This window comes from Aplidium turbinatum, chromosome 18 (assembly GCF_918807975.1).
Source record: "Aplidium turbinatum chromosome 18, kaAplTurb1.1, whole genome shotgun sequence".
NCBI lineage: Eukaryota > Metazoa > Chordata > Ascidiacea > Aplousobranchia > Polyclinidae > Aplidium > Aplidium turbinatum.
The window spans coordinates 14934353-14960163 of NC_137489.1; the positions used below are offsets into that span (position 1 = coordinate 14934353).

At 37.0% G+C, this 25811-nt stretch overlaps 1 protein-coding gene across 1 annotated transcript; it reads right to left on the reverse strand.

Annotated features, from left to right (window-relative positions):
* Positions 1-1546: 1546 nt before the first annotated feature.
* On the reverse strand, positions 1547-19233 carry LOC145787066 (heterogeneous nuclear ribonucleoprotein Q-like). Its single transcript, XM_082598778.1, has 13 exons — positions 19036-19233; positions 9117-9226; positions 8884-9012; positions 7697-7810; positions 6332-6508; positions 6026-6161; positions 5791-5891; positions 5263-5367; positions 4469-4618; positions 4083-4204; positions 3439-3693; positions 3197-3270; positions 1547-2847 (listed from the first exon to the last, which is right to left on the reverse strand). Exons 1-13 carry the CDS (start codon positions 19178-19180, stop codon positions 2822-2824), a joined length of 1644 nt encoding a protein of 547 aa, XP_082454904.1. The 5' UTR covers positions 19181-19233; the 3' UTR covers positions 1547-2821.
* Positions 19234-25811: the final 6578 nt, after the last annotated feature.

The following is a 25811-nucleotide window of genomic DNA, read 5'->3' on the forward strand; positions in this document are numbered from 1 at the left end:
TCTGCTGTCATCAGGGGTTAATAAACATTCAATTCAATAAAGAACCGAGAACCCCTGCACCACGTTAAACCTAGGGATATACTCCAGAATTAGAGCTCTAGCATGAATATTAAGTGAATTATTGTCATTATACTGTTTTGGCGGCCAACTTGAAAATGACAACTTTCCGGTGCTCTGATTCTCCTAGATTTTTAATATATTATTCTTGATGATAAATACTAGAAAAAACCGTTGGAAAACCTTTTGTAGGAATTTTTTGGGGTCAAACCATATGGTAGCCACTTTAACAAGTCGAAATTCTGCCACTGAAATTGACTACAATGCAACCGCCAACCAATCAGAACGTGTTATAAGAGGCTGCCGTCCAATTGTGACCCTTCTAGCACTCATCCAGAGAGTTAATGCTTGTTTTGAACTTTATTTGGTAATTACAGAAGAAAAAGAGCAATAGCAGTGGTGAGAATCGAACACGCGTCAATGAAATGACTACTTTCTAGCCCTAACCCTAAGCCAACCAGCTGACAAAAAATCCATCACTTGATTTGCTTTCTATGATCTTCTTTTCGCCATTTTTTACGTCACTTAAACCGTAGCTCATGATTGGTTGGCGGTTGCATTCTAGTCAATTTCAGTGGCAGAATTTGGACTTGTTAAAGTGGCTACCAAACCATATATTGTCCTGACTATAAGTGAACAAATTTATCGTTTTTGGAACTACTGTAAGCTTATTATACATTAGCGTAGGCTATTATATAATATTTTGTTAATGTCACTTCGTTTAAAGTCAAAATATAGTTGTTATTGAGTACCTACTTGCTAATTAATTGTGACAATGATAATATCATATTTTAAAGAAGCCGTAGTATGACGATACTTCGGAAAAATATTCAAATTTTGTTTATCCGCCAATTTGAGAAAAAAAATGGCGGATAACACTTTTTCACCAAAAGATTTTCATGGGAATTTTTTTTTTGGTCAATGTACGTAACCAACAGAAACAATGTGCAAAGTTTCAGCTTTACACCAATTAAGTCAAGGTTCGGCCCTTTTTTTCGCTTCAACGACTGGACTACTATGTGAAATTGCTGAATTAGCAGAGGGCGAGATCATAGGGTCTACGCCAGTAACAGATACGGTTAAATCTATTCACATGGTAAATGGTGGATTAGGCAACTATTAAGAGCTTAATGATCTCAGTTGGTTTCCCCAGCGCGATGGAGCTGAATGATGGTTTCTCTTTAGCGCTTACAATCACTATAAAGCAGTAGTTTCGAACCACGGGTTTGCGAAAGATCTTGTTTTCAAGCAATTTTAATATAGAATCCGGGGAAGTGTTCGACTTATCTGTTGGAAATAATGAAACCCACATGTAAACAAATTGTCTTGCAAACTAGACCAGTAGCGTTGACAGGAGGCACTTTTGAACCACGAAACTAAAAATCACCGCGTATTTTTAGGATACGGTACAGCTCTTTTTTTTGAATTGTCTGATCTGGGACGTGAGAATCTCATTGGATACTGGGCCTAAATTATCCTCACAACAGCCTGAACTTCAAGTTTACCAATTTATTAGTTTACATGCAGCTAATTTAAAAAAATCTTAACTGATGCTCAATTTTTTTTTGTGTTTAATTCGTTTGGAATTAATTATTTGCTTACTTTGGAAAAACGCTCACTTATGTGGCTGCTGAACACATATGAAGCAATCTGTGACAATACTACTTGTTTGAACACAACGGGATTCTGCATGAAAACAGAAGTTTACTTCACACAAACATTAAGTAAAACAGACAGCAAGTCGAAAACATATAGCAATACCAACGACTGTCGAGCTTACGACTGAAATGATTTTACAGAGGCCGCTACTTGCACATCGGATGTCCTGGTAAGTTCTTTGCTTGTTGGTGTGGTTACATTTTTCCATGGTAGCGGCTGACGTTTCAAGACGATGCAAATGCATTTTAAACAGACAAAAAATGAAAGCACAGTTCTTTAAATTCATTGCATCGTTCAATTTGACTAAACTTTCAGTGGCGACAATCGGTGCTTATTGAGCTGAAAGTAAAATTGCCCAAATAGGCAAAAAATTATGGCCTTTCTTGAGATGGTTTGAGTTTTTACCTTATCGGTGTAAGCCTTGGTATCCAACAAAAACATACAAAAATCTCGCTCCCGAATCAGTAAAATTAACCCTCAACTAAGGATGTGAACACATCACTCTGTTTGAGTTATTTTAGAGATCGGCCTCTTTGACCGGGAGTTGTGGTTGCAATGAGCAAGATTCGAGAATATCACAGTTAAAATAAAAAAGTGTAAAAATAGACACGCTGCTGCAGCCACACATCCAAGCTGAAGATGTGGCCACTCAAGATTGGCAGCACCATTTAGCGTCACCTTAAAAAGAACTTCTTTTCCCGCGATGTTCAACTTGGCTGGGAAAAAACAAGTTGATTCACTGCCTTGGACCCAACATTGGCGAACAAATGGCGCAAGAAAACAAAGCACTAGCAGCGTACGACAAAATAAAAAGAAGACTCATGATTGATTGACAGGCTGGACAGAGTCGCAACTAACGGTTGAATTGAAGTAATTGTGAATTGACGGTGATGCTTTGTCGATCCGGTTGCGAAGCAAATCCGGTGCACTTTCCTAGGGTGACTGGACAGACTGAGAAAATCTTTGCCTGCGAAAATCGGGCGCTCCGGCAAAGAACTGTGCAATACATTTTTAATGACCATTAGCTGGTGTGTAGGTGTGGCAGTGCAAGCGCTTCAGTCTGAGCTTCATAGTGAGACAGTCTTGGTAGAAAAATCATCGAGGATTACGACAGAACCATGACGTAGTCATCTATAAAACACAACAATTTATTACAAAAAAAAAAAAGCTGTTATCGACACCAGCTTCGACCAAATCCCTGATTTCAATTAACATACCAGATCTAAACTGAACTTTCGATGCAACTTTCCTACTTCCAGTTAAGTGGAAAACTCGGTAGTGCAAATGTGCATTGCACGAAGTGTTAAACTAAGCGTCTACTTCTACATGTGATGTGCCATCTTAAATCTATCATAAAAATTATTGAAAACTACATGTTTACACGGTTATCCGTACACATCACAACCTAAAAAATAAAACAAACCCGGACCAGTCAAAGTAAAAACTGCACAGAAATACGAAGCTTGTTATATTGTATTACCTCCACCTCTGCCTCCACGAGATCTTCCTCGGTTTCCTGCTCCCCGTCCTCTTGCAAATCCACTTCCGTACATACTGCAAACAAGGCAACAAATGTGGTAATTTAAAAGACAATGCTATACGCCATACATGCTACTAGCACATATGACAGCAATATGAATGCGTTGCTCCTCGATGTCACACACATGACAAAAATTAGGAATATTAATATATAGTCAAAAAATTCTTTTAATGAACACTTACCCTCTGTTTCGTGGCATCATCCCTTGGGGTCGTTGGTATCCCCCACGCATTGGTGCGCCATAAAAGTGATCATCATAACCTCCATAGCTGTAACTCATGTAGTCACCTCCATAGAAATCCTCAGCATAACCTCCTCCATAGCCTCCCATCATCGGTGGGCCTCTGTATCCTCCCATTCCGCCTCTACCCCCACGGCCACCACCGCGGTTCATGTAACCGTTGTTTTGAACATAGTTGCCCATTCCACCCATGCCACTGCAAATATTGCAATTAATGACGCTGTTCAGTGTTCAAGCAATTATATAGGGTGGTTATAATGTGTTCCAACGTTGTGATACATAGTATACATCATGAATTTGCGTTACTATCAGCGTTTGGCAAAGACAGTGTCAGCGCAGCTGAGTACATTAACAGCCTAAAACCATTCCTTTGTTGAGCACTAAGCAGAAATAAGATTCAGTACTACCATTTAAAAGTCTGTGGCATAAAGGGTATCCATTACCTAACCTTTGCCTACCCATTTATGGAAGCATACATTCTAACCACGAAGCAACCAAGTCGGTTTTTAAAAGCAATCAGCATGACGAACACAGACAACTTAGCATGTGAAATAAACAGTCGAAAAAATGCAATCGAGTTCTTACAACGAGTTGTTCATCATTTTACGTTCCATTTGGCGTTCTTTCTTCTTCTTGTCCACAGGTTTAGCAAGACTGATCTCAATGGGCTCGCCTTCTAAATTAAGTCCATTCAGTTCTTCCAAAGCCTAATCAAAACGAACAGTCAACATTCGTAAAAAGGAAAATTACTGTTCATATTATCTTCTTGCCTGTTTCAGGCTTAGGCGTTCATTCATAGTTTTTTCCACTTATCCAGCATTTGTATTAAAACCTGCTGTGGTTGTAACATGAAGGTGATCTTTAAACCTATTGAAGAGAGTTTTCCACAAGCTCGTTTTCCTTCAAACTTCCCATCAAATATCTGTATTCTTTATACTATACGGGAGTTTACATGGCAGATAATTACATACCTTAATTGCATTGTCTCTGTCTTTAAAGTGAACAAAAGCATAATCTTTGATTTTTTTCACTCGCTCAACATCACCGTATGCACTGAAGGCGGTCATAACAATTTCCTCAGTGGCTTGCATCGACAAATTTTTTATGTATAAAACTTTGACCTGATAACAACAACATAAATCGTCATCAATTTGAAACCAACTTTCTGGTGTATGAACAAAAAGATGGTTTTTAAGATAAATTTGGGTCGCTGAGTTAGAAAGTTAAGTCCGTTCCCCAGATCAAATCTGTTTATTTTTCCCACTGTAGTCTTGTATTTATGTGAATGATATTGTTAAAAAAGTACAAGCTAGTTGATTGCCAATCTGAAGTCTTGTTCACGTCAAGGTATTACACTGGTCAACACAATTTTAGGTGCAACAAAGAGGGATTTTTGGGGGTTTCGAGGGAGGGGAATACGAAAATGAAGTACCTGCAAATCTGGTTTATCACGTTAACGTGTGGTGGCTGCATTTAAAAAATACCAGATTTGATACAGAAAAACAGATTTCATTTTCATATTCCCCTCCCTCGAAAGTCGAAACCCCCCCAAAATCCCTTTTCGTTGCACCAAAAATTGTGTTGACCAGTGTAATACCTTGACGTGAACAAGACTTCAGATAGGCAATGAACTAGCTTGAAGTTTTTAATTTTATTGTTCACGCAAAGACTGCATTGAGAAATTGTTGGGTACAATTACAAGAAAATGTTGAATTATCAATGAATTGTACTAATAACCAATCCATTTAACTGCACCTTTCTTTACCTTAGACATAATCTCATCAGAAGGCTCATCAATTGGATCTGCCCAATCTACAGATATGGTATTATTGAATGCCTTTACTTTGGGAGAGCTCAGCTTTCTTCTTGCCTGCCAAGTAAAAAGCTTACATAAAATCTTTTGACGGGTTTTCTTTAGCAAGAATTACTAACAATTGCTACAAGTATAATTACATTTATAAGTACATTACCGTTGTGTTCACCTATTTGTTTGAACGGTTGCTTGGTACAGAAATCTTTTGATACCAGGAACTGAGGAAAGTGATGCCGCATTACAACTACAAGAATACATGTATAATACAATACATTTGGCATATCATTTTTTCATACTTTGCTTGGTTCAATTAAGCGTCTTATAGACAATATTATGCAGGATGGCATAATTGTGTACCCGTTTAATCAATTGCTCATCTGGAGACAGTAAGTATAAATTGAGAAGTGCACTTTAAACTGTTTTAGTCAAATGCAACATTTAAAATTTTTACCGAACAAAGCATTCTTGCATCCACAATACCTGTGACGCAGCTTTGTGGTCAGAGTATTCTAGAAAGCAAAAACCACGATTCTTCATCTTATCTTCAGTTTGTAAATATATGATGACGTCTTTTAGACCCTCTGAAGTAAAAACATTAAATTTTTTTTATTGAAACATTTGCGATGATTTTAGTATGGTAGGCCTAGTTTATTTTAGAAAATAAAATGTGAACAAGATTATTGGTTATGATGAAATTACAAATTAACATGCTTACTTGTTAGTTCATCAAACTCATTGAAAATTTCATCTTTTGTTTTGGTTTTTGGTATGGAGCCAACAAAAAGCCTGCAGTTTGACTGTGACACACAAACTCCAAGGCATTTGTTCGGCCTTATTTCATAATTGTCCCACTGCAAAGGTTATTTAAATGTCATAAAAATATAACAACTTGTAAAAATTTTTTGAACCAACAACATCTTTTAGTGCTTGTTTTACTTGACAAGCAAAATTCTTTCATTGTACTGTATATCACAGTGCTTTTAGCAAAGATAATGAGTTAATGATTAAAAATTAAACAGACCTTCTTGACACACTGTAGGGCACAGTCTTTGCTTATGTATGTTGCAAAACCGAAACCTCGGTTTTGACCTGAAAGTGGATCCATCATTAAGCGAAAATCCCAGATCGTACCAGCTTGCTCCAATAAGGGAACTAGTTCATCTTCAAAAACGTTTCTAGGAATGCGACCAATAAACACCTAATTATAAATAAGTATTCAGCAAAAATGAACAAATCATTACCTACACTTTGTCTTTCAGAAAGGCTATGTTAAGTAGGAATCATTTTCATACAGTTAACTATCACAGACTCACAAGGTACAATGATAACAGCTTTAGTGTTATACTTTTCATTGACTTTTTGAATTACATACCGTACATACTAAACTTTTTAGACTGCCCCCCCATTGACATCACCTGTAAAACTTTATGCCCCCTTTTCTAGTTTGTTATAAATCAAAGTATATAAACTACAAAATTTTACGTATTTTGGATTTAAATTGTTTTCTATTTTTCGTCATACATAAATCAAAACATTAAGTGGGTCAAAATCTACTTTTCCTTGCATGAATGAAAAGGAGATGTAACTGCTTTTTCGAAGCCAGCATTTTTATAATTGTGATACCAGGTGAGGTCTTGCCAATATGTTTGTTCACGACTTGTACAATGCAGTGCATACTACTGCAACATCCTATCACATTCACACCCTCTTAGAGAATCTTCACGTTCCCCAGTTTAAGAACCACTGCTCTTGAGCATCATGCAGATATGTGATTAACACTGTCATGCAGATAAACTTGTGACAATATACTGATATGTATCTAGGGATGGGCAACATAGAATTTCGAATAGTTGCAATCCGAATATCTAATTATTCGAATTGAAATGACATTTCGAATCGAATTTTCCAAACCGAATTTAATAAATCCCCTTTTCCGACTACCAAATTTTTTTATCGATTTTTTGCTGATCAATTACATTCGGCTCAGCGATAGCTCTTCGCTCTAGCGAAAACGGCTATCCGATCGTACCTTAAGGCAAAAGTGCCAAACAGCGATGCAAGACTGCAAGTGAATGGTGAAACAAAAATAAAGAAAAGTTCCTGCTGTGGTTTGATCTTGCCAGGAAGTATTTACTATTCAGCCACTCCTGCATCGCAACAAAGACTTGCTCTCCTAGGCAGTTACTGTTGTTTTTCGTTTCGTTGCCACTTTTCAATTATGCGTCTTCAATAAAACCACGATAAAAACAAAGCTTTATGACATTTTCTGAAATTAAAAAAGATTATTCTAGAATAGGTATTCGAAATCCTAAATTCGAAAAATTATTCTAGAATAATTCTAGAATAGTTTATTCTTCTATTTTACCCATCCCTATATGTATCCCACCTGACAACCAGGACCTGGCTCTTCACCATCATACACATCTTTTGGGGGTGGACCACCATACCTTCGCTGGCCTGTGGTTACATCTAAGGAATATTTCGTTCTATCCAATAATTCCTACAAAAAAAAACGAGACTTGAATTTGAATGCATAGAAAATCATGAAGCCAAACCACTTCTAAATTTCAAAACTGCATGTACCGTATTGTAGTGATGGAACCTCTGGCAGAGTCTGGCTATAGTCATTTTTTAAACTCCAGTCCAGAGGTATGTGTGCAGCAAGCCGTGGTCAAGTTCATGACCTTAGATAAATCTAATCTTTTGAATCATTGTTGTATTGTAGAAATGAAAAAGACTTATGTTGCCTGTAACATTGGTCTTAACTGTACATGTAAAAGTGAAAATGAAATCAACAAAATAAATTAAAAATCTTCAAACATACCTTAAAAACAATACCGGTACTACATTGGGTGGATAGAAAACATTGTCAAATTTGAAATCTACCCAAAAAGTTTACTCATAAATGGACTATAAACAATTAAACATTGCCATATAGCATTAAAGCACCTTCTTAAGTGCTGGGTTACAGCTTTATTGCTAGGTGGAGAGGGATGTGGACTACATCAATAATGATTTAATTTCATGTCTTGTAATACAAACAAATTTACTTTTAAATTCTGAGTCAGTTCAATCACAAACAATCGATTTCAATCTGCTGGCAGCTGGAATATCTTAAGTAAGCTCATTCAAATAGAGGAATAAAATACAACTATAAGCTATTTGAATACAGAATGGCCCGTTTGGTGAGTCCGATCCCTATTCAGTAATTTTTTTAATTATTAAGTACCGTAGCCTAATTATCATTGCCGTTTTAGGGTTAGAGGTTAGAAACTCACCGAATCGGACTCACCGAATAGTAGCAGACCTATTTGAATTAAAGCTTAACTGAAGATGATCTAGCTGCCAGCAGATTGAAACCGATTTTTAGTTGTTCATGACTTAATTAACTTGTGTGATAACTTGTCTATCACCAAGGCCGGAAGCTCCAGCCGGAGTTGCAATACTCTAGTCAGAACATCCGGCCTTAGGCCAAAATGTTGCCTCTGATACATTAATAAATTGTATTCACAATGCACTTTTTCAGCATCTCTCAATCAATTTAGTAAAATCTAAAGTATAAATTATATATACCTTTATTTTATCATCAGAAGGAACAGTTCTCTTGACTTCAGTGTTAATGTGACCATCTCTTTCTTGTTTGGCCTTTTGTCGATGGATTTTCATAACACCACATAAAAAAGCGCTTTTGTTTTGCACATGCTGCAACACATTATAACGTTATCTAGGTATTATGTGCATGAGGTTACAAACACAACATAAAAAGTCTTCGTCCTACAACAATTGAATATTGATATTTTTCTTACCTGTAAATTTGAACAAGTAAATTGTTTTATAACAGCAAGAGCACCTTCGTCATCTAGTTCTTTTAACGCTTCTATCGCTCTTTCATCAAGGTCAGAAAACTTCACTAAATCTAACAAAATTAAAACAGTTGACATTTTGTCCGCTTTTGAATCATTTGTTTTACATGCTTGTATTTTTTTACTTTGTTTGAAGACATTTAGCATAAGCAAAAATAAAACAATAGCATACCGTACTTATTTGCATCAGACAAGAATGTGCAATAATATAATATGGTACGGTACCCGCAAAAACACAAAATTGATGTTAAGACAAAATACATATAAATTGACATTACACAGTTTTACAAGCTGTTCTATTATTTGGAATAGCTAATGACTCCTCAAGTTGTAATGGTAAGTACACATTGATGCAAGTCACTTTATGGTTTTCTCAATGAGAAATGTCACTGGTAACACAATGGGCCAGACTAGTAGGCTAACAACTTTCTTTTGGTTATTTATAAATAATATATACATTAGGGTGCGGCTGATGCCCCGTAAAATTTAAAACTTGATTGTAGCAACCCTAACTTTTTTTTGGAAGTGAGGCTTGGTCTACAAAGCTTAAATATGAAGTTTCAGCAAAATTGAATAAGGTCTAGGGGGTCCAGATTGCAATCAAACTTTTATAGGATTATCGATTTTCCCAAATTTCAATTTTGACATTAAATTGAGTGATTTATGTTTAAAAAAAAAATTTGAGTGATTTTTGTATATTCATTGCTCATGTGATACCAGCTAATTTTTTGTAAATTATTGCAAATTATAGTTTTTATGCTGTGAACAGAAGCTTAGGTTTCACTTAGAACAAGTGTGTCAATTTAGGGGTAACTTTGCATACTTTGTGCAATGGAATTTCTGAAATTTTTGCAGAATTATGGCAACCGTTCTAAGTTTAGGCAAAATCTGTGAAACATACTTTGCAAAAAGTTTCAAAAATGGTGTCTTTGGATTGCAAATTCTTTGAATGAATACCCTGTTCAGAACATACCATAACTGACACTAGAAAATCAGTGTTTTATACTTTTAATGCCGTTTACCACAGCGCTGTGTAGGCTTTAACCATAATAAATTTAATATAAACACTCCTTTATTGCTTTTGAGTTAAACTTTAGATATTACGAAGTGACATTCTAACATTTGTATTTCAGTACTCTATAATACATAAAAGCATATCATTTCACCACAGGTTTTCACCTTAAAAAGAATTACTTCACCCACATGGTGCCTACACGCAGCCTAAAGTAAGGGGCGACCTATATCTTCTTGAAGTTGTATACAAGCACCAGTTTTAATGCCCTGTATTACAGCTTGTTGTGTCAAAATCAAGAGATGTAACAAAATCTTTGCAATTCCAATCTTCAAGCAACTGCATAGTAACTTTGGACACAAGTGCTCCAGCTGTTTCTGTTGAATGGGTTGGAATTATTGGAACACCCAACAATTTAATGCCACCGATGCCAGATATCAAAACTCGGAGATTTTCATCTTGCTTCTACTTGCTGGTTAAAGTCTCCAGAAGCTTTCCATCCCAATGTACAGCACCAACAGCAGGTGGTGACCATGCGGAGAGCATTTTTTATGAGATATGTTGCGCTGTTTCAACTCTGTGTCTGTGTGACTGAGATGGATGGAGATGTAGCTTCAAAGCATCTCCAGAACAGGCTTGAACCATAGAATGGAGAGTAAGAGATAAGGCAGTTGGTGTAATGCTGTTTCTGATTGCTGCAGAGACTAATCCTGGAGATTTCATTATGTCATGAGAAATGAACATGGCTGTTCCTGTTTTTGATCTTCTATCATGAGAGTGTTTTTCCTCTACCTCACAAATCATTGAATATGTGCATGGCTCGTTGTCCACGTCATCCTCATCCTCAGCTTCTAAATGAATAGCATTATTTATGCCATTAACTCGGGTCTCCTCCTTTGGCGGCTTTGCTACTCGTCTATCTTGTTGTTGTGGCCTGGTACTGATCTTTTTAACTTTTGCTTCTAACACTTTATCTTTTCCAGCCATACTTGCTTCCCGGTTGCCTTGTATACTGATAAGGAATAGCATGTCTTCTTCATTGCTATTTTTTTCATTACATTGCGTGGCCAGAAAGGAAAGGTTTTGCCAAGCTTTTTCTGAAATTCTTGTATATATATTTTTAGTGGTTTGCCTTTGTCTCTCTTAATCTTCATTTGAAATTCTTGCTTGTAAAAAGAAATTATTTTTTTCTGACATTTTTTGCTTTGCAACTGTAGAAATGTTAGCTCACAAGTAAAACGTAAAAACTTGCTCAACTGTACTGTAATTACCTGCCTTCCTGATTAAATTGTTTGAATTAATTTGAAAATCACTTGCTTGTAGGTTGGTAACTTGCTACGTTTGATACCTTGATCTGCTTTTGTGGTAACCGTAGCGAGTACAACATACCGAGGGTCATGTTGTGCATAAGAAGACATAGTCTAGCAAACTTTTTTTCGATTAAATAGCCTTCCAACTGAATACAAACTACACGTATTGATTCTGGACTGCATTCTGCAATTGATAAATATGATTCTATGCATGTTTCACCACAAAGCATACTAAATGTCTAAGGTAATTCACCATTCCTAAGTTGTCACAATTAAAATGGTTAGGAGCCTTGTCTTGATATAGGAGAAGTGCTCTGTAACGACTCCTTACATTTAACCTTATTCTGAACCTGGGAACAATGCCTTAGAAATGATCTGCACTTACTAGACTGAAACTGGAGGTATTTGACTGAGCTAAACAGTGGTAAGTCATTTTGAAGGTATTATGACATCACATAGGCATGTTTTCACTTTTAGCGATTCTCAAGGGAAAGCTGACAATAGTGACCAGGAAGATTTCAGTCACTCACATTTAATAAAAGTTGTGTATTGTACTGGCTAATAGTAATACACAGACTATGTTGTTCTACTACTTAATACTTGCATTCTCCAGCAATTACATATCAAGCATATTTTGCAATAGGTTGTCACGTAACTTCTCAAATTAGTGTTTGGCTGTCTGCTTGTAAAACCTTACTTGTTAAAAAATAGTATGGAACATAATAATAGCCTACTGTGTGAAACATTGCAACTGTGGAGCATAAATCACCTTAAATACAGCATTTACCCTGATAAATGAAGGACTATGTAGCACTGTAAAACTACACGATTATGGCAATTAAGTACCAAATTTCTCAATTTTCAATTCAAATCTGGACCCCCTAAACATTTATAGATTGGTCTTAAACTTCATAAATATTGTTTTTGTACCAAGTGTCACCTATAAAAAAAAGTTAGGGTGTTTTGCTTCAGGTCGGGGCATCAGCCGCACCCTAATATACATGTAAGATTATCATTAATGCTTGTAGGTTTTAAGCAATCCGCCCAATGGTTGGAAACGTCTCTCCTGTACTTCTCATGTATTCAATCAATAGGTCTAGAAAGTATGCAACTAGTGAAAAATATTGATTTAGTTTCATGGATTTAGTGTAATTTGGGGGTGCTGAATCCAAATCTGGTGTTAGTTTTTGCTTATCACGTTTTCGAGATATAAAAACTTTTTTTTAAATTAATATTTTTTTACCGATTTAAATTATAATAATAAATTATATAGGCACGTCTCGGCAAGCAAACACGTGGCGACATGAAAGTACGGCATTTTCTTATTTCGAAACAATTGCTTAATTGCGAATTGATGATTGTTGCTTTTCAATAAAATTTGCTAAAAAAAATTGTGTACCAATATTTGAGCCAAATTTTGGGGTGCGACTTATACAGGAATGCGACTCATACACGGATAAATACGGTAAACATATGCAAGAAAAGGTAATACAATTTGTAAAGTGCTGTAAAAATACAAAGCATTATCTTGGTAGCCTACAAAAAAACGCAGTCACGTTAGGACAGGGGCGCAACTAGGGGGGCTGTCTAGTCGGCATGACAGCCCCCTTTAAGATTTGCAACTTCAAGAAAAGGGACAACTAACTAGACTGAGACTTACGTAGTACGTACTACTTAACGTGTGTCCGTTCAAGCTACGTCCTATGCATACCAAACTTGTTTCACGCTCAAGTCGCATAAACCGCAATACAAAATATTAAGAGACCGTCATTTATTCACGCAATATGATGTCATAAAAACAAAATGGCTTGGGAAACCGGCTTAGCTTTACGCTTACAACGGCATGAAAAAGAAGCTTTGCAAAGCCATCATTTTAACAAGTTCTCATTCTCAGGTTCAATCGTTTTTTTCTTCTTGCCTTTGTTCTCTCAAAACAACACACGCGTAAGAGACCTCTGTTAATCACATGCAGAAACGGATTGGCATGCACGACGCTCGTGACTTGCAGGCGTTTTGCGAACGGCGGAGCATTTTTTCAATTTTTTTCCTTTCTCCGTATTATTTCCGAATCCAATTACCTGATAAAAAGCGGTTTTTAGATTTGATTCTGGATGGATTCGAATCTTAAGGATTTGAAATTCTACTTTGGGCATCCCTACTTAGGATGCAACCTTATTAACCCACAAAACGAAACTGCAGCTGGCTTTAGGCTAGTCTGATTTGTAATCTTCGTATGGTCGCAACTTCACACATTCTTAAACCAACTTTATAATTTTGGTATCAAAAAGACGGCAATTAAATTTTCTTTACAATCTTGACGTGTATCCAGGCCCTAAGCTTGCGTGGACTACTTTTTAAAATGTGGGCTTGGAAAGCAAACAATTTGCTGCCTACTTTCGAAAGTGCAGGAAACTTTTTTGAGAGAGTAGCAACCGCGAACAGAGCGAAAACGGTCGCTTCGCACGTCACAGAATTGGGCTGTCAAATTACACTAGGCTAATATTCTAACAATCTAACTGTGATGTATCCACTTCTACAAATAATTGTTAGTTTTCTCTCTCGTTGCCGACCCCCTTTGATTTCTTCTAGTTGCGCCGCTGCGTTAGGATAAAAAAAAATTTCTTTTAAATAGCTGATGTTTTATGAACTGCATAAGGGACATCATGACCTTTTAGAACACGGCCGAATATGTTGCTATTTGGAAAAATTTCTCGGAGTCTGAATTGTTACAATCATAGCTATCACATATATACCTGTCATCTTCCCATTTCCAGAAGTAAGTAAATTAAGTAATATTTGCACCTAGACATATTTTTGGCTTATTTAACCGAAGATTAGGTATGTACGTTGAGCACAGTTTACACAATAATAATGTAATATGTAAAACTTTCCCAATGCACCCTGGAAGTAGTGTCATCGTTTGGTCTATCACTTTTGGTGGAATTGCATATTCCATTTAAAACATCAAAGGTTGTTTGTGGATTGTATGTTATAAGCTGTTCATCTGATGTGTCAATTTAAATTTTAGTTTTGTTTCGTTGTTCACCAAGTTTAATTTTGCAAGTAAAATATGGCTATTGGCAAAAGATCTTGCTATACAAAAAACCTAAGGCTGTATGATAAGACTACCTCCAGCATGCAGTTGGAAAGTCTCACATATTTTACATTATTATTGCATAAATTGTGGGCAGTGGCTATTTGACCGGCTCCGGTCTTTGAATCTGAAACACTATTTGACCGGTCATGACGTCACTACATAAGCATTTTTTTCTTTTTCTCTTTCAAAGCAAAAGACGATAAGCGCCTTAAAAACGTTTCCTTCAACTCAGTCCGTGGCGCATACGTACCGTCTCAGGCTGCCATTCTAGAGGCAATGAGTTCGATACTATCTGGAAGCGCTCTTTTTTTTTTTTTTTTAACTAAATTTTGACCCAAAGTGCATTTTTGTCGTTAATTTTTAATTTGAGTAGCCCACAGCCCATTTTTTTAAATCTTTCCAAATGTGAGTAATAAAGTTAAGTTTTTTTAATTTGTGAATAAAAGAATAACAGTTAACCTCTCAAGTACATGTAGCTCCACACAGAGTGAAATTTACATGCCTTTTGACTCCTTTTTATTTCTTTAAAAGTAATATCTAAAAAGACATTATGAAAAGCAACTACGGACAAAGGCCAGTGTTTCGATCTCCCGACCTCTTCAGCGTAGCGTAGTAAAGTGAAAGTGGAAAGTTGTCTTGAAGGGTTGGTTGAGATGATGATTTGAAACTTGACTGATTGTTGTGCGACAATGAGACTGGATTTAATTTTTAACTTCGGACTTCAGTGAAACGTAATCTTACAGCGTATTAGAAGGTGTGATTTTTTCAGAGAATTTGTGCTAAGAAATGAAAGGAATTTGTTAAAAACAAAGACTAGAAAAAACTTTTTTAATTCGTTTTGAAACTTTTTTATTCACTTGTTGATTCATTCATATCAGTTTGTATCCTTTTGTAGTTAAAAAAAAAACAAACAAAGAACGCTTCTAGATAGTATCGAACTCATTCCCTCTAGAGTGGCAGCCCGAGGCGTTACGTATGCGCCACGGACTCAGTTGAAGAAAACGTGTTGAATTTAAAACTTAACGCGCTTATCGTCTTTTGCTTTGAAAGAAAAAAGTGCTTATGTAGTGACGTCATGACCGGTCAAATAGTGTTTCAGATTCAAAGACCGGAGCCGGTCAAATAGCCACTGCCTAAATTGTGCTTAAAGGGGTACTAAAGGAAAAACCTGACTTGGCGATTTTCCACGTTCTTTGTGTTTAACATGCTACCATAAAACGATTTTCAATAAAATTTTGCCCCATTGCGGTCTGACCACCATTGTGGGCGTGCTTTTGTCAGAGCTTTCAAAATGAGATTGAGCCTGAGCAACGAAGCGTGCGACTGTGCAGTCTACGTCATAAAGGCTAGCAATCAACCGATCACGCAATAATTGTTGCTGCGGGCGATTTGACTGTAGGCTATGTATGTATTTACAGTGGGTTCACCAGCCTGCGGACAGTCACCAACCTGCGGACACCGACGGTTTTTCATTAATAACTGCTTTTATTCTTCATGTTTCCATCTCATTTTTTGCAAGTACACTCAGCGGTGCTTCAGTCACACACAAAAAAAAAAATGAAAAGTTTTGGTTAAAAAGCAATCATTCTAAGACGACTTAACCAAATTTTCTGATAAAGCATGCATCCTTTTTTCTTGAAATCAGTTTTTACTCATTTTCGCATATACAAACATTATACAAAATCCTCTAGGCGAAGCAACATGATTTTTGCACATAAAACTCTTCAATGCTTCTTATCACTGATGCGTGAAAACGAGGTTTCCAACTGACAGTTTTCTATTAGAAAATCAAGTTTTTGTTACGACTATCTGAAATAAGGCGGCGCACCAGGCTACGGACACTTCAGTTTGGCTGCCAATAAGCTACATCATCTGGTGAGGTAACAATAATCTGCCGTAGGCTACACTGTACCGGTATATAGTTACTCTATGTTGATGTTGTAGGCCTACAGTAGCCTAGCCTAACATCGAGAAAGGGTTAGTTTATGCAGTAACTCAATTAAAGATTTTAGCGACTTATACTCCAAGGTTATGTATTAAGTTATTGGTGAGATATTATAGCATTTTTACTGCATTTTCAAAAGGTACACGTTGGTAGGATACTTAAAATTTACTAATAACTGCAGTAGGCCTACAAGCATGCCAGGTCAGAAAAGCTGTAAAAAAATGTTCGTTTACGCAAGAAGGTCTGGATACCGCCCTGAAAGCTGCACAACAAAAAATGTCTTTGTGAGCAGCTGCTCTTATAAGCTATACAGAATTGGATAGGACTAACAAAGCCTTGATAGGTTATTCCTGGTAGTTTCGCATACTTCTAGAGGCTTTTGACGCAGGGCCGGTCACCGAGATTGAAAGAGTGAAATTTCCGATTGTTGAAGTGTTGTTGTCGGGGAATTATTCCATCTATTAGGTGCCACTGAATTGAGTGCAATGCTTAACATGCGTTGCTCAAGCGCACACCCCGAGAGTCTTCTTCGTTCACGCGCTAACCAATTGAGCTATAGGGGCGGCGAAATGTAACGCTTTAGTGACGTAGCCTACTTCTCATTTCAAAAGATGCTAATGAAATAGCAATCAATGAATTCGAAGTAACACACTTTTTTGTAAGAAATATTAGTTTGTTTTATTTTAACATTTAGGATATCGACGTCACGATATTTAATATTTACTGACAAATCGTCAGTTCCAGTAGCAGTACATAATAAATTGTTAGTGAAGAAACAGCCGTGTTAGTCTGCTAAACAACAACACATAAAGACTGACTGGGAGAAACGTTAAAACCAACACAAAAATGATGTCTTTGTATAGTAACGTAACAATGATTTAATGCTTGAGAACAAAGATAAAAATTAATCAACAAAATTAATTCTGACAAGACCAGAAGTAGAAAATCTAAAACAGCTCAAAAATATAATGCTATCAGAAACTCTAGCTTGTAGTCTAACGCAAAATCTACACATTTTTTTTCATACAAAAACTCAATCTTTTTCCATTACGGAAGATATTATTTTGCTTTAGCAAAGTCCAGGGCCAAGAGTCCTTTTACTTTATCGAAGACTTTTAAGAATAATGACGTCATATTTATGTCCGCAGCTTGGTTCTCTGTCCGCAACTTGGTGATTCTAGGTTGTCCGCAGCCTGGTGCTTTGTCCGCAGCTTGGTGCTCAGAGTAGGGTAAAGAAAATGAAAGAAATGGTATTAACTAAACCAAGGCAAGTGACCATATCGTAGACGTAAGTAGAACAGGAAATTTCCAATCTTACAAAAAAAAAATTGGCGTTCTAGCGTCACCCAGTCAAAAGTTATAGCAATTTTAAAAAAAGTGTCCGCATGCTGGTGAACCCACTGTACATCAAAACAGCACATTTTAACATCAAAACAGCAGACAGTTTGCTCAAAACATCAGATTGGTAACGTGGCTTTTGTTATTGCTGGCCTTTATGACGTATTCTCGAGCAGTGTTTGCACGTTTTGGTCATTTTGAAAAAAATGAAAATAAATGAAACTCTGGACTTTGGGCCTTGCCAGCGCCATTGAAAACAAATTTTTTTCGGTAATTGTTTTTGAAATGTATTCGTGAATGTTCAGTTTACTCATTTTAATGCTTAATTCCGGTTTGAAATTTTCCTTTAGTATGTCTTTAACATACATATCTAATTTGAGGCATAGCAAGCCAAAAATATGTCTAGATGCAAATATTGCTTATTTTTCAAACTTCTGTAAGTAGGAAAATAACAGGTTTGTCATGGCTATGATTGTAATAATAAGGACTCTTAGACAATTTCCAAAATAGCAACATATTTGGCTGTGTTCTAGTAGGCCGTGGGGACATCTATCATCAAACCCCAGCACTAATCCGGCATCATGTTGCAGTTTCATCGACCTTGGTAACGTTCTTCAAAGTTCACTTCAACATCCTGATGGAAACACTCGCCCTGCTCCTCATTTACGTTGCCAAGGTTCTCTGAAAACTCGCTCAGACGGTTAGGCAAGTAGGAAATTCTAATGATCATCCTACTGACAAGGCTATGCAGGCTGATGACAATCTTCTGAACCATCTCTATGTAATTGTCAGCTTTCCTCCTCGCAAGGGAGTTATGAACCACATCAGCAAATGCATTCCCAGCTAGTAACCCGAGCCTCGATGGTGGCCATTGTAGTCACGAAATGCTACCGGTAGTCCTTAAGCAACGTTCTAACCTGCAGCCCATCAAATATCCCTGCTTTTTTCTTGTCATGTAGCTAAGGCCAGGAAATTTTCAGCATCTATAGCCAAAACAGTCCCCAAAACAATTAAGTGCTCTAAAAAACTGCTTCATTAGTCCAAGTTTGATGTGCAATGGTACCTAGTAGTACGAATATGCAAATGAACAAACTTAAAATAAAAATTCAGCGAATGTCAAAAACATGCAAAATATGCACTTAGCTTAAAAATTTGCTTACCTTGTTTAAATATATTGTCCAAAGCATCTGTAACACTAGTGGACAGACCCCATTCTAATAATTGTTGATAACCTGACGAATGTTCATCTTGATCACCAGCATCTATTATTGGTGGCATTGTAGAATCACCATTGCAATCAGTCATTTTATTAGTTATTTAGCCAAATGAAAGAAAGTTGTACCAGGTTCGGTTTTTTAGTTTCTGAAATTAAGGGAAAAGTCATTGTTTTACTCAGTCACAAGTCATTTTGAGTGAGCTTTTATCATGTGAGACTCAGTTGTTTTCCTGAGCTGCAATCTGGTGAGAAAACAAGACCTTACAGTTTGAAAAAATAACATTGAAGTGATTTAAAGAATGAAGTACCAACATGTTATATCATTCAATTCAAATCAACATGCACCAGTGTGTCAAATGTTTTGATTGTTTACATGGCCTTATTGCAACTGTATCCCACACTTCTATGCTTTAAAAAACCATTCAGCTGAAAAAACTGTTCACTGCTTTCTGTGCCTAACATTTACAGGATCCACAAAATTAAAGAAAACACTTTTTTCAGCAATCAGCATCTTTTGCAAAATTCAACATTTGGGACAGAAACTCAGAAAGATCAAGTTTACCAGAGCATGACAAAAACCTCGTGTTGCCGCTTTGTAGTAGGTAGACAATGCTGCAAACAGGGGCAAATAAATTGATGGGAATTTCTGCAGAAGACCAGACATCCTTCACTTGCTTCAAGTTTAACGCTCAAAAAGTGTTACGGACAATTTTCATATCAAACGTCACATAGAACCGTTGTCTACTAAGCACCTTTCCGCACCAACTTATTCAATGAGTGTATCGATAAACGTGTATATCCTGATGTACTAAAGGTCGCTCAAGTTACCCCAATCTTCAAAAGTGGCTCCAGAAAAATTGTTCCAACTATAGGCCTATATCACTATTGCCTCCCTTCACTAAAATATTCGAAAAATGCCTGTATGAACAAATGTACAATTATCTAACAAAAAAAGACCTGATCACACCACATCAGTATGGATTTTGACCACAATATTCCACTTTGTTAGCTGCGTCAAACGTTTGTGATAACATCTTAACTAACCTAGATAATAAAAATACAACTTGCTCTGTATTTCTTGATTTAGCTAAAGCCTTCCACACAGTTGATCCCACTATTCTCATACAAAAACTGCAAACATATTGTTTTCGGGGTCTTCCATTCCAGTTGTTAAAAAGCTATATCAGCAATCGACAATCGTCTATAGCACACGGTCGTCAATGGAATCTCTTCAAACTCAAGACAAGTTATCTGCGGTGTGCCCCAAAGATCGACATTGGGACCCCTTCTTTTCTTACTGTATATAAATGACTTACCAAATTCAACAAACATGAATGTTAAACTATTTGCTGACGACACCAATCTTACGATGAGCGACAAATGTGAAATAAATTTGCAGAACAATGTGAATGCCAAAATGCAAAAAGTTTAGCCTACAACTGGTTGAAGCTTAATAGATTATATCGTTAAATTTATCAAAAACTGAATACATGCTAATAACAAATAGAAAACAAGTAAAAAATTTTAACATTGACATTGGTAACACAAGCATTCAACAAAAAGATCAAATGATAGGCGAAATGAAAATGACCGAAATCAACAAAAGGATCAAATAAAATACCTTGGCGTTTACATAGATAACAAATTAACATGGAAATATCACATAGATAAAATTTGCGGAAAAGTAGCAAAAGGTTCATGGGCGTTGCTTAAACTCAGATATTATGTCAACACAGACACTTTAAAAGATGTGTAGGCCTATCACGCTTTGATTTACTCTCATTTGCAATATTGTATTTCAAGCTGGGGAAAGGCCTGTGACAGTGCATTGGATCCTTTAATAAAATTACAAAAAAAGGTTGTAAGAATAATTACGAAACAAAATTACTATGCTCACACTAATTTTTTTATTTTTCAAAATGAACATCTTGAAACTAAAAGACATACATAACATTGAAATAAAAAAACATATGTAGCCTACAAAGTTCATATGAATCAGTATCCGTCTACGTATTGTGATTTATTTACAAATGCTTCATCTATTCATCAGCATAACACAAGATATCAAACAAGCAACAACTATTTTATAAATAGATCAAACACAGAATTTGGCAAAAAGTCCATGCAGGTATTGGGACCAATGCTCTGGTCAAAGGTTCCAAGTTGGCTAAAAACCTTATCATTTCATTGTTTCAAAAAAAAGTTCAAAACGTTAATTTTACAAAGCTACAGTGCATCGTAAGTGATATGTTATGTACACCAACTTGTCAGTTTCTTCGGAAACTTGATTATTCTCTGCTTGCTTCATGGAATTTGTGTTTAGGCCTATGTTATCATCAATATGTTGCTTTTTTTTGTGCGTATGTTGTTGTTGAAGCACTCTGGTTGAAGCGCGGGAACGTTTCAACATTTTATTTTATTTTTTCTCTTGTAGGCTAAGCTTATTTTAAATGGCAAAATCGTAATTTCCGTACGGTGGCAATTGACTAGTAGACCGTATGGTCGTCTCGTTGTCTCCCTGTCGGTATGGGAACTTGTGTAACTTTTGTATTGTGTATATTGTATATTTCAAACATGTAGGCCTACCTATGTTCCTGTTACTGACAAATAAAACATTGATTGATTGATTGAACCTGACGTCTTACGTCATGGACTGTTGCTAGAAAATAGCAAAAATTACATCATCGTTAAATCTTGAATTGCACAACCGTTTGCAGCTGCAGCATAACATTACATCATCGTTAAATCTTTAATTACTTGAACAGGTGTAAGCCAAACTTGAGCAGGTGTGAGCCAAACTTGAACAGGTGCTTGAATAGCTTATCATTATTACGTCACAGTAACTGCTTACGTGCGTTTGAAATATCGTAATTTATTCTCGTCATTTTTAAAATTGTTGCTTGAAGAGTGGTCGAATATTTAACTGTTTGCTTAGTGCTTGCCAGCTGGACAAATTTCCGTCTTTATCTAAGTAATTTGTTTTGTAGTGACAAGTTTAGTGGTGTATCGCGTTGCACTTCAGTTTCGACGGCCAGTGGGCTATTTTTTACAGAAATACAATTCTTGAATAGACGTTTCAGAAGAGTGTTTTTTTCGGTCATTACATACAGACGAACGGATCCGAGAATCTTATCTTACAATTTTCCCACGAAGAGATTATGGTTTACTGCTGTAACCAAAAAGATAAAACATTTTTTGGGAAAAGATTTTGAAGTTGATAGCCTATTTAAAAATTGCAAAATAATTTTGAATGATTGAAATATTTTTATCAGAGATATCTAGATTCCGGGATGCAAAACTTGTTTCGGCTGCATACAATCGTAGAGCTCGAGTTAGAAAAGAAGTATAACGAAAGATAACTCGATGGTCCTTCAATACTTCTGCTATTGCCCACCATAACCACCATTCTCAGCATTTATTGCTGTAGTGCAGGGCTACTCAACTGGCAGACCGCGGTTCGAATCCGGACCTTCTGGGTGTTGATGGTGGACCTTGAGCTTTTGAAAGAATTACCGCATTGCCATGTTTCAGGGCTTCTTTAAACAGATTTCTACTGGAAGGAAGCAATTTTTACTGTGATTATCCTAGTTGCTGGTGGCTTCGCCCCTTCATGTTAATCGCCCTTAATGTTAGGGCTTCGACCCCCAGAGTCCTAACCAGGGCCTCTGAGAAAAATTTTCACTAGGGGTACGAAGAGTTATTTCGGGCCCCCTTTGTCTTGGAAAAAAAGTGTGATGTTTGCTTAGGCGTATTGCACACCACACAACATTTTACTGCAGAATTGGACATCTGTGCGCAATAGCATCAGGCTGCAATAAAACTATTATTTTGTGTTGTGCTTATCATGTGATCTGTTCCTCGCCAATTTGTGTATCTTGCATTGAATTCGTGTGTTAATTACTGATGGTGTTGTTGAGACGTGTCGCTAGTCCTCACACCCGTTGGTCGACGTTGCCTTACATGCGAGAGCTTCCGATGTTGGGGTGCTCAGCGAAGGCAAGTCGACCCTTGTGTTCTATCAGAAACAACTTAGGTTTGTGGTACCGTACGCAACGAAGTAAAGCAAAATCCCGAAAACAGATTTAGCTGCTTCGTGCCACATAGGCCTAACACCCCACCAGTGTCTGAGGGCTGGGTTTGCCCGAGACGCGCAAAGGCAGGGTTACCATATGTAAATTTGGCAAGGGGCCAACTGCACGTTCAAAAAGGGCCAAAAAAGAGCCAAATTCTAAAACAAGGGGCCAAAAATAGGACCAACTCAATTTTCAAGTACTAAGAAGCAATTTCAATGAATTAGCAACACATTTTTAGCAATATAGCCACATATTTCACCTGTAAACAAAATAATTAGAGTAATACCTTAGTAAATAGCTACTGTGTATACAAAAATAAGGAAAATCGACAAACATTATTGTTTGAAATAGGAATCAATCAACTAGTTTAACGTTATTTCCAGAAGTAGCACAGACGTTGCAGCACTGAAACATAACATACCATACAGCATGTAAGATCAGCATGCTTCTGGAGAGACATGCTTCTGGAGAGACACAACAACAGCATGCTTCTGGAGAGACACAACAATAACAAATAAACAATTTACAAAAAGGCATGCAGAGAATGTGATCCCAATAAATTCCACCGAGCAAGTTATCTAGCAGTTAAATAAATATTTCCTCATTCAACTCACCATCATCCTCCCATTCGAGTTCACAGCATACACAATGTCTGTGGTAAGTTTTTCCCCAATTACCATAGGCTACTATTGTATTTCCTACCGCTCTCATATCCTGCTTTCTACTTCTTTGGCATCCTAGTCTTCCTGGATCAAGTCCACCAAACGCAATAATAGTAACACTTTGAAAACGGCCAAACAAGGTCCAAAAAAAACTAAAGGGCTAAACTAAAATTTAAGGAACCAACTGGTTTTCAAAAAGGGCCAATAAGCCAACCCAAAATTGGAGAGCTAACTGGCTTTTAAAAGGCCAAATTTCTGAAATTGGCCCCAAAAAGGCCAACCTGGCAATCTTTCAACTCACTAGAAAAAGGTCATGCTGATGTCAGACTCGGTCAGAGCCGCGTATGAAAAGAAAACAGGATGAAAAATCAGAAAGTCAAGAGTTGCCAAAACAATAGCCTACGTTTTGATTTCCATATTGCTGAAGCTTTACAAAAAAATCTAGGTAAGAGTTCTCAGCCTGCTCAAAAAGAGCCAACGGGCCAACCAAAAATTTGGGGGCCAAACAGCTTCAAAAAGAGCCAGATTTCTAAAAGTTGGCCCCAAACAGGCCAACCCTACACAAAGGTAGAGTGCCCTGCGTTGTTCTGAACGTCGGGGGTCATCAGTGCGGGGGAGGGCCGCTAATCCCCTCCATTGCCTTACATGCGAGAGTGGGAACTCTCAATGTTGGGGTGCTAAGCAAAGGCAAGTCGACCCTTGTTATTTATCAGAAACAACTTAGGTTTGTGGTACGTAACGAAGTAAAGCAATATCCCGAAAACGGATTTAGCTGCTTCGTGCCACACATCTTTAATGTAAAATTTTTAAATTTCTTTTTTTATTTCTGTTAGATGTATCTTATAATTATTTATGAAGAGGACACTATGTGGTGTCGAAAACGTTGGATTTAGTAGTTTTTTCATGTGTTTTGTGTGTGTTTAATGTTAAATTCGTTAACGTTATTGAGTGTTATATGTATCTGGTACAAGCCAAGCTCTCTACCAAAGCTCAAACATAACATCTTGTTAAAACATAATCAAGTTAATCATCTGACCAATCCTAACCTTTCTTCATTAACTTTTGCATTCACCACATGCCCAGCACTAGCAGTGGTGAACGAGAGAAGTCACTTTTTTTGACTTCGGCTCCGGTCCTGCTCCGAAAGTATTCTTCGGTTCCTGCTCTAACTCCTAAATTCATTTTGAAGTGAAATAAGCGTGGAACTACCTTTGCCAAATAGTTTTTAAAAAACACAAAAAGACAAAAACACCCGGGCTTTTTGCCCGGGTTCTTCTCAAACCTGCTTTTGCTACACTATACCCCTCCCCGGACAGGAGAATAACTAACTTTTATGATTTCATTTAAGGTGCTTTTAACAGAACATTTTTGCACGTAAAGCATTAAATTACCACTTTGGGCCCCTAATTTGCTCGCAAAGCACTCGATTACCTTTCTGGGCCTTTTTGCTAGATTACGGGCCTCCCAGGACTAAAGAATAACAACTTTTATGTTTGAAATCAGTCGATCGTTTATGATGGTTGTAACCAAACATTTTTGAGCGTAAACTATAAAACCACAATTTCGCCCCCCCCTCAACAAACACAGGCCTGGGCCCTCAAGGGTACGCCGTACCCTCCGTACCCCCCTCTCATAAGCCTTAATCCTAACACTTTCTCAGAAATCTAAGTCGGGTTACATGTTACCTAAAAAAGTGGTGTGGTACAGAAAATTTAACTTTCGTGGTTGCGTATGAAATAACTTATTCACCAGACCGCTAAAAATATTTAACTATGCAAACTGGACCTTTGTTAACATTAGTTGAGTAACCCTGCTGTAGTGGATGTGAATCCTTGATCATTGCATTCTGAAAAGAGCAAACTGAAAATAACGTCTACAAGCGCTGAGTCCTGAGTCAATACAAAATAGATCTGGGTAAAATAATAATTTATTGTAAAAGTGTGAGAAGCTTAAAATGTAGCCTAGATATGTCAAATTTTTTTGCG

What these genes read in the sequence shown, in the direction of transcription:
- LOC145787066 (XM_082598778.1), bottom strand. Translation starts at nt 19,180, where the DNA reads ATGACTGATTGCAATGGTGATTCTACAATGCCACCAATAATAGATGCT. An exon ending in AAAATGATGAACAACTCGTT is followed by an intron (nt 3,694 to 4,082) that starts GTAAGAACTCGA and finishes CAATATTTGCAG; the next exon opens with TGGCATGGGTGGAATGGGCA. An exon ending in TCGTGGAGGCAGAGGTGGAG is followed by an intron (nt 2,848 to 3,196) that starts GTAATACAATAT and finishes TGTGTTTTATAG; the next exon opens with ATGACTACGTCATGGTTCTG.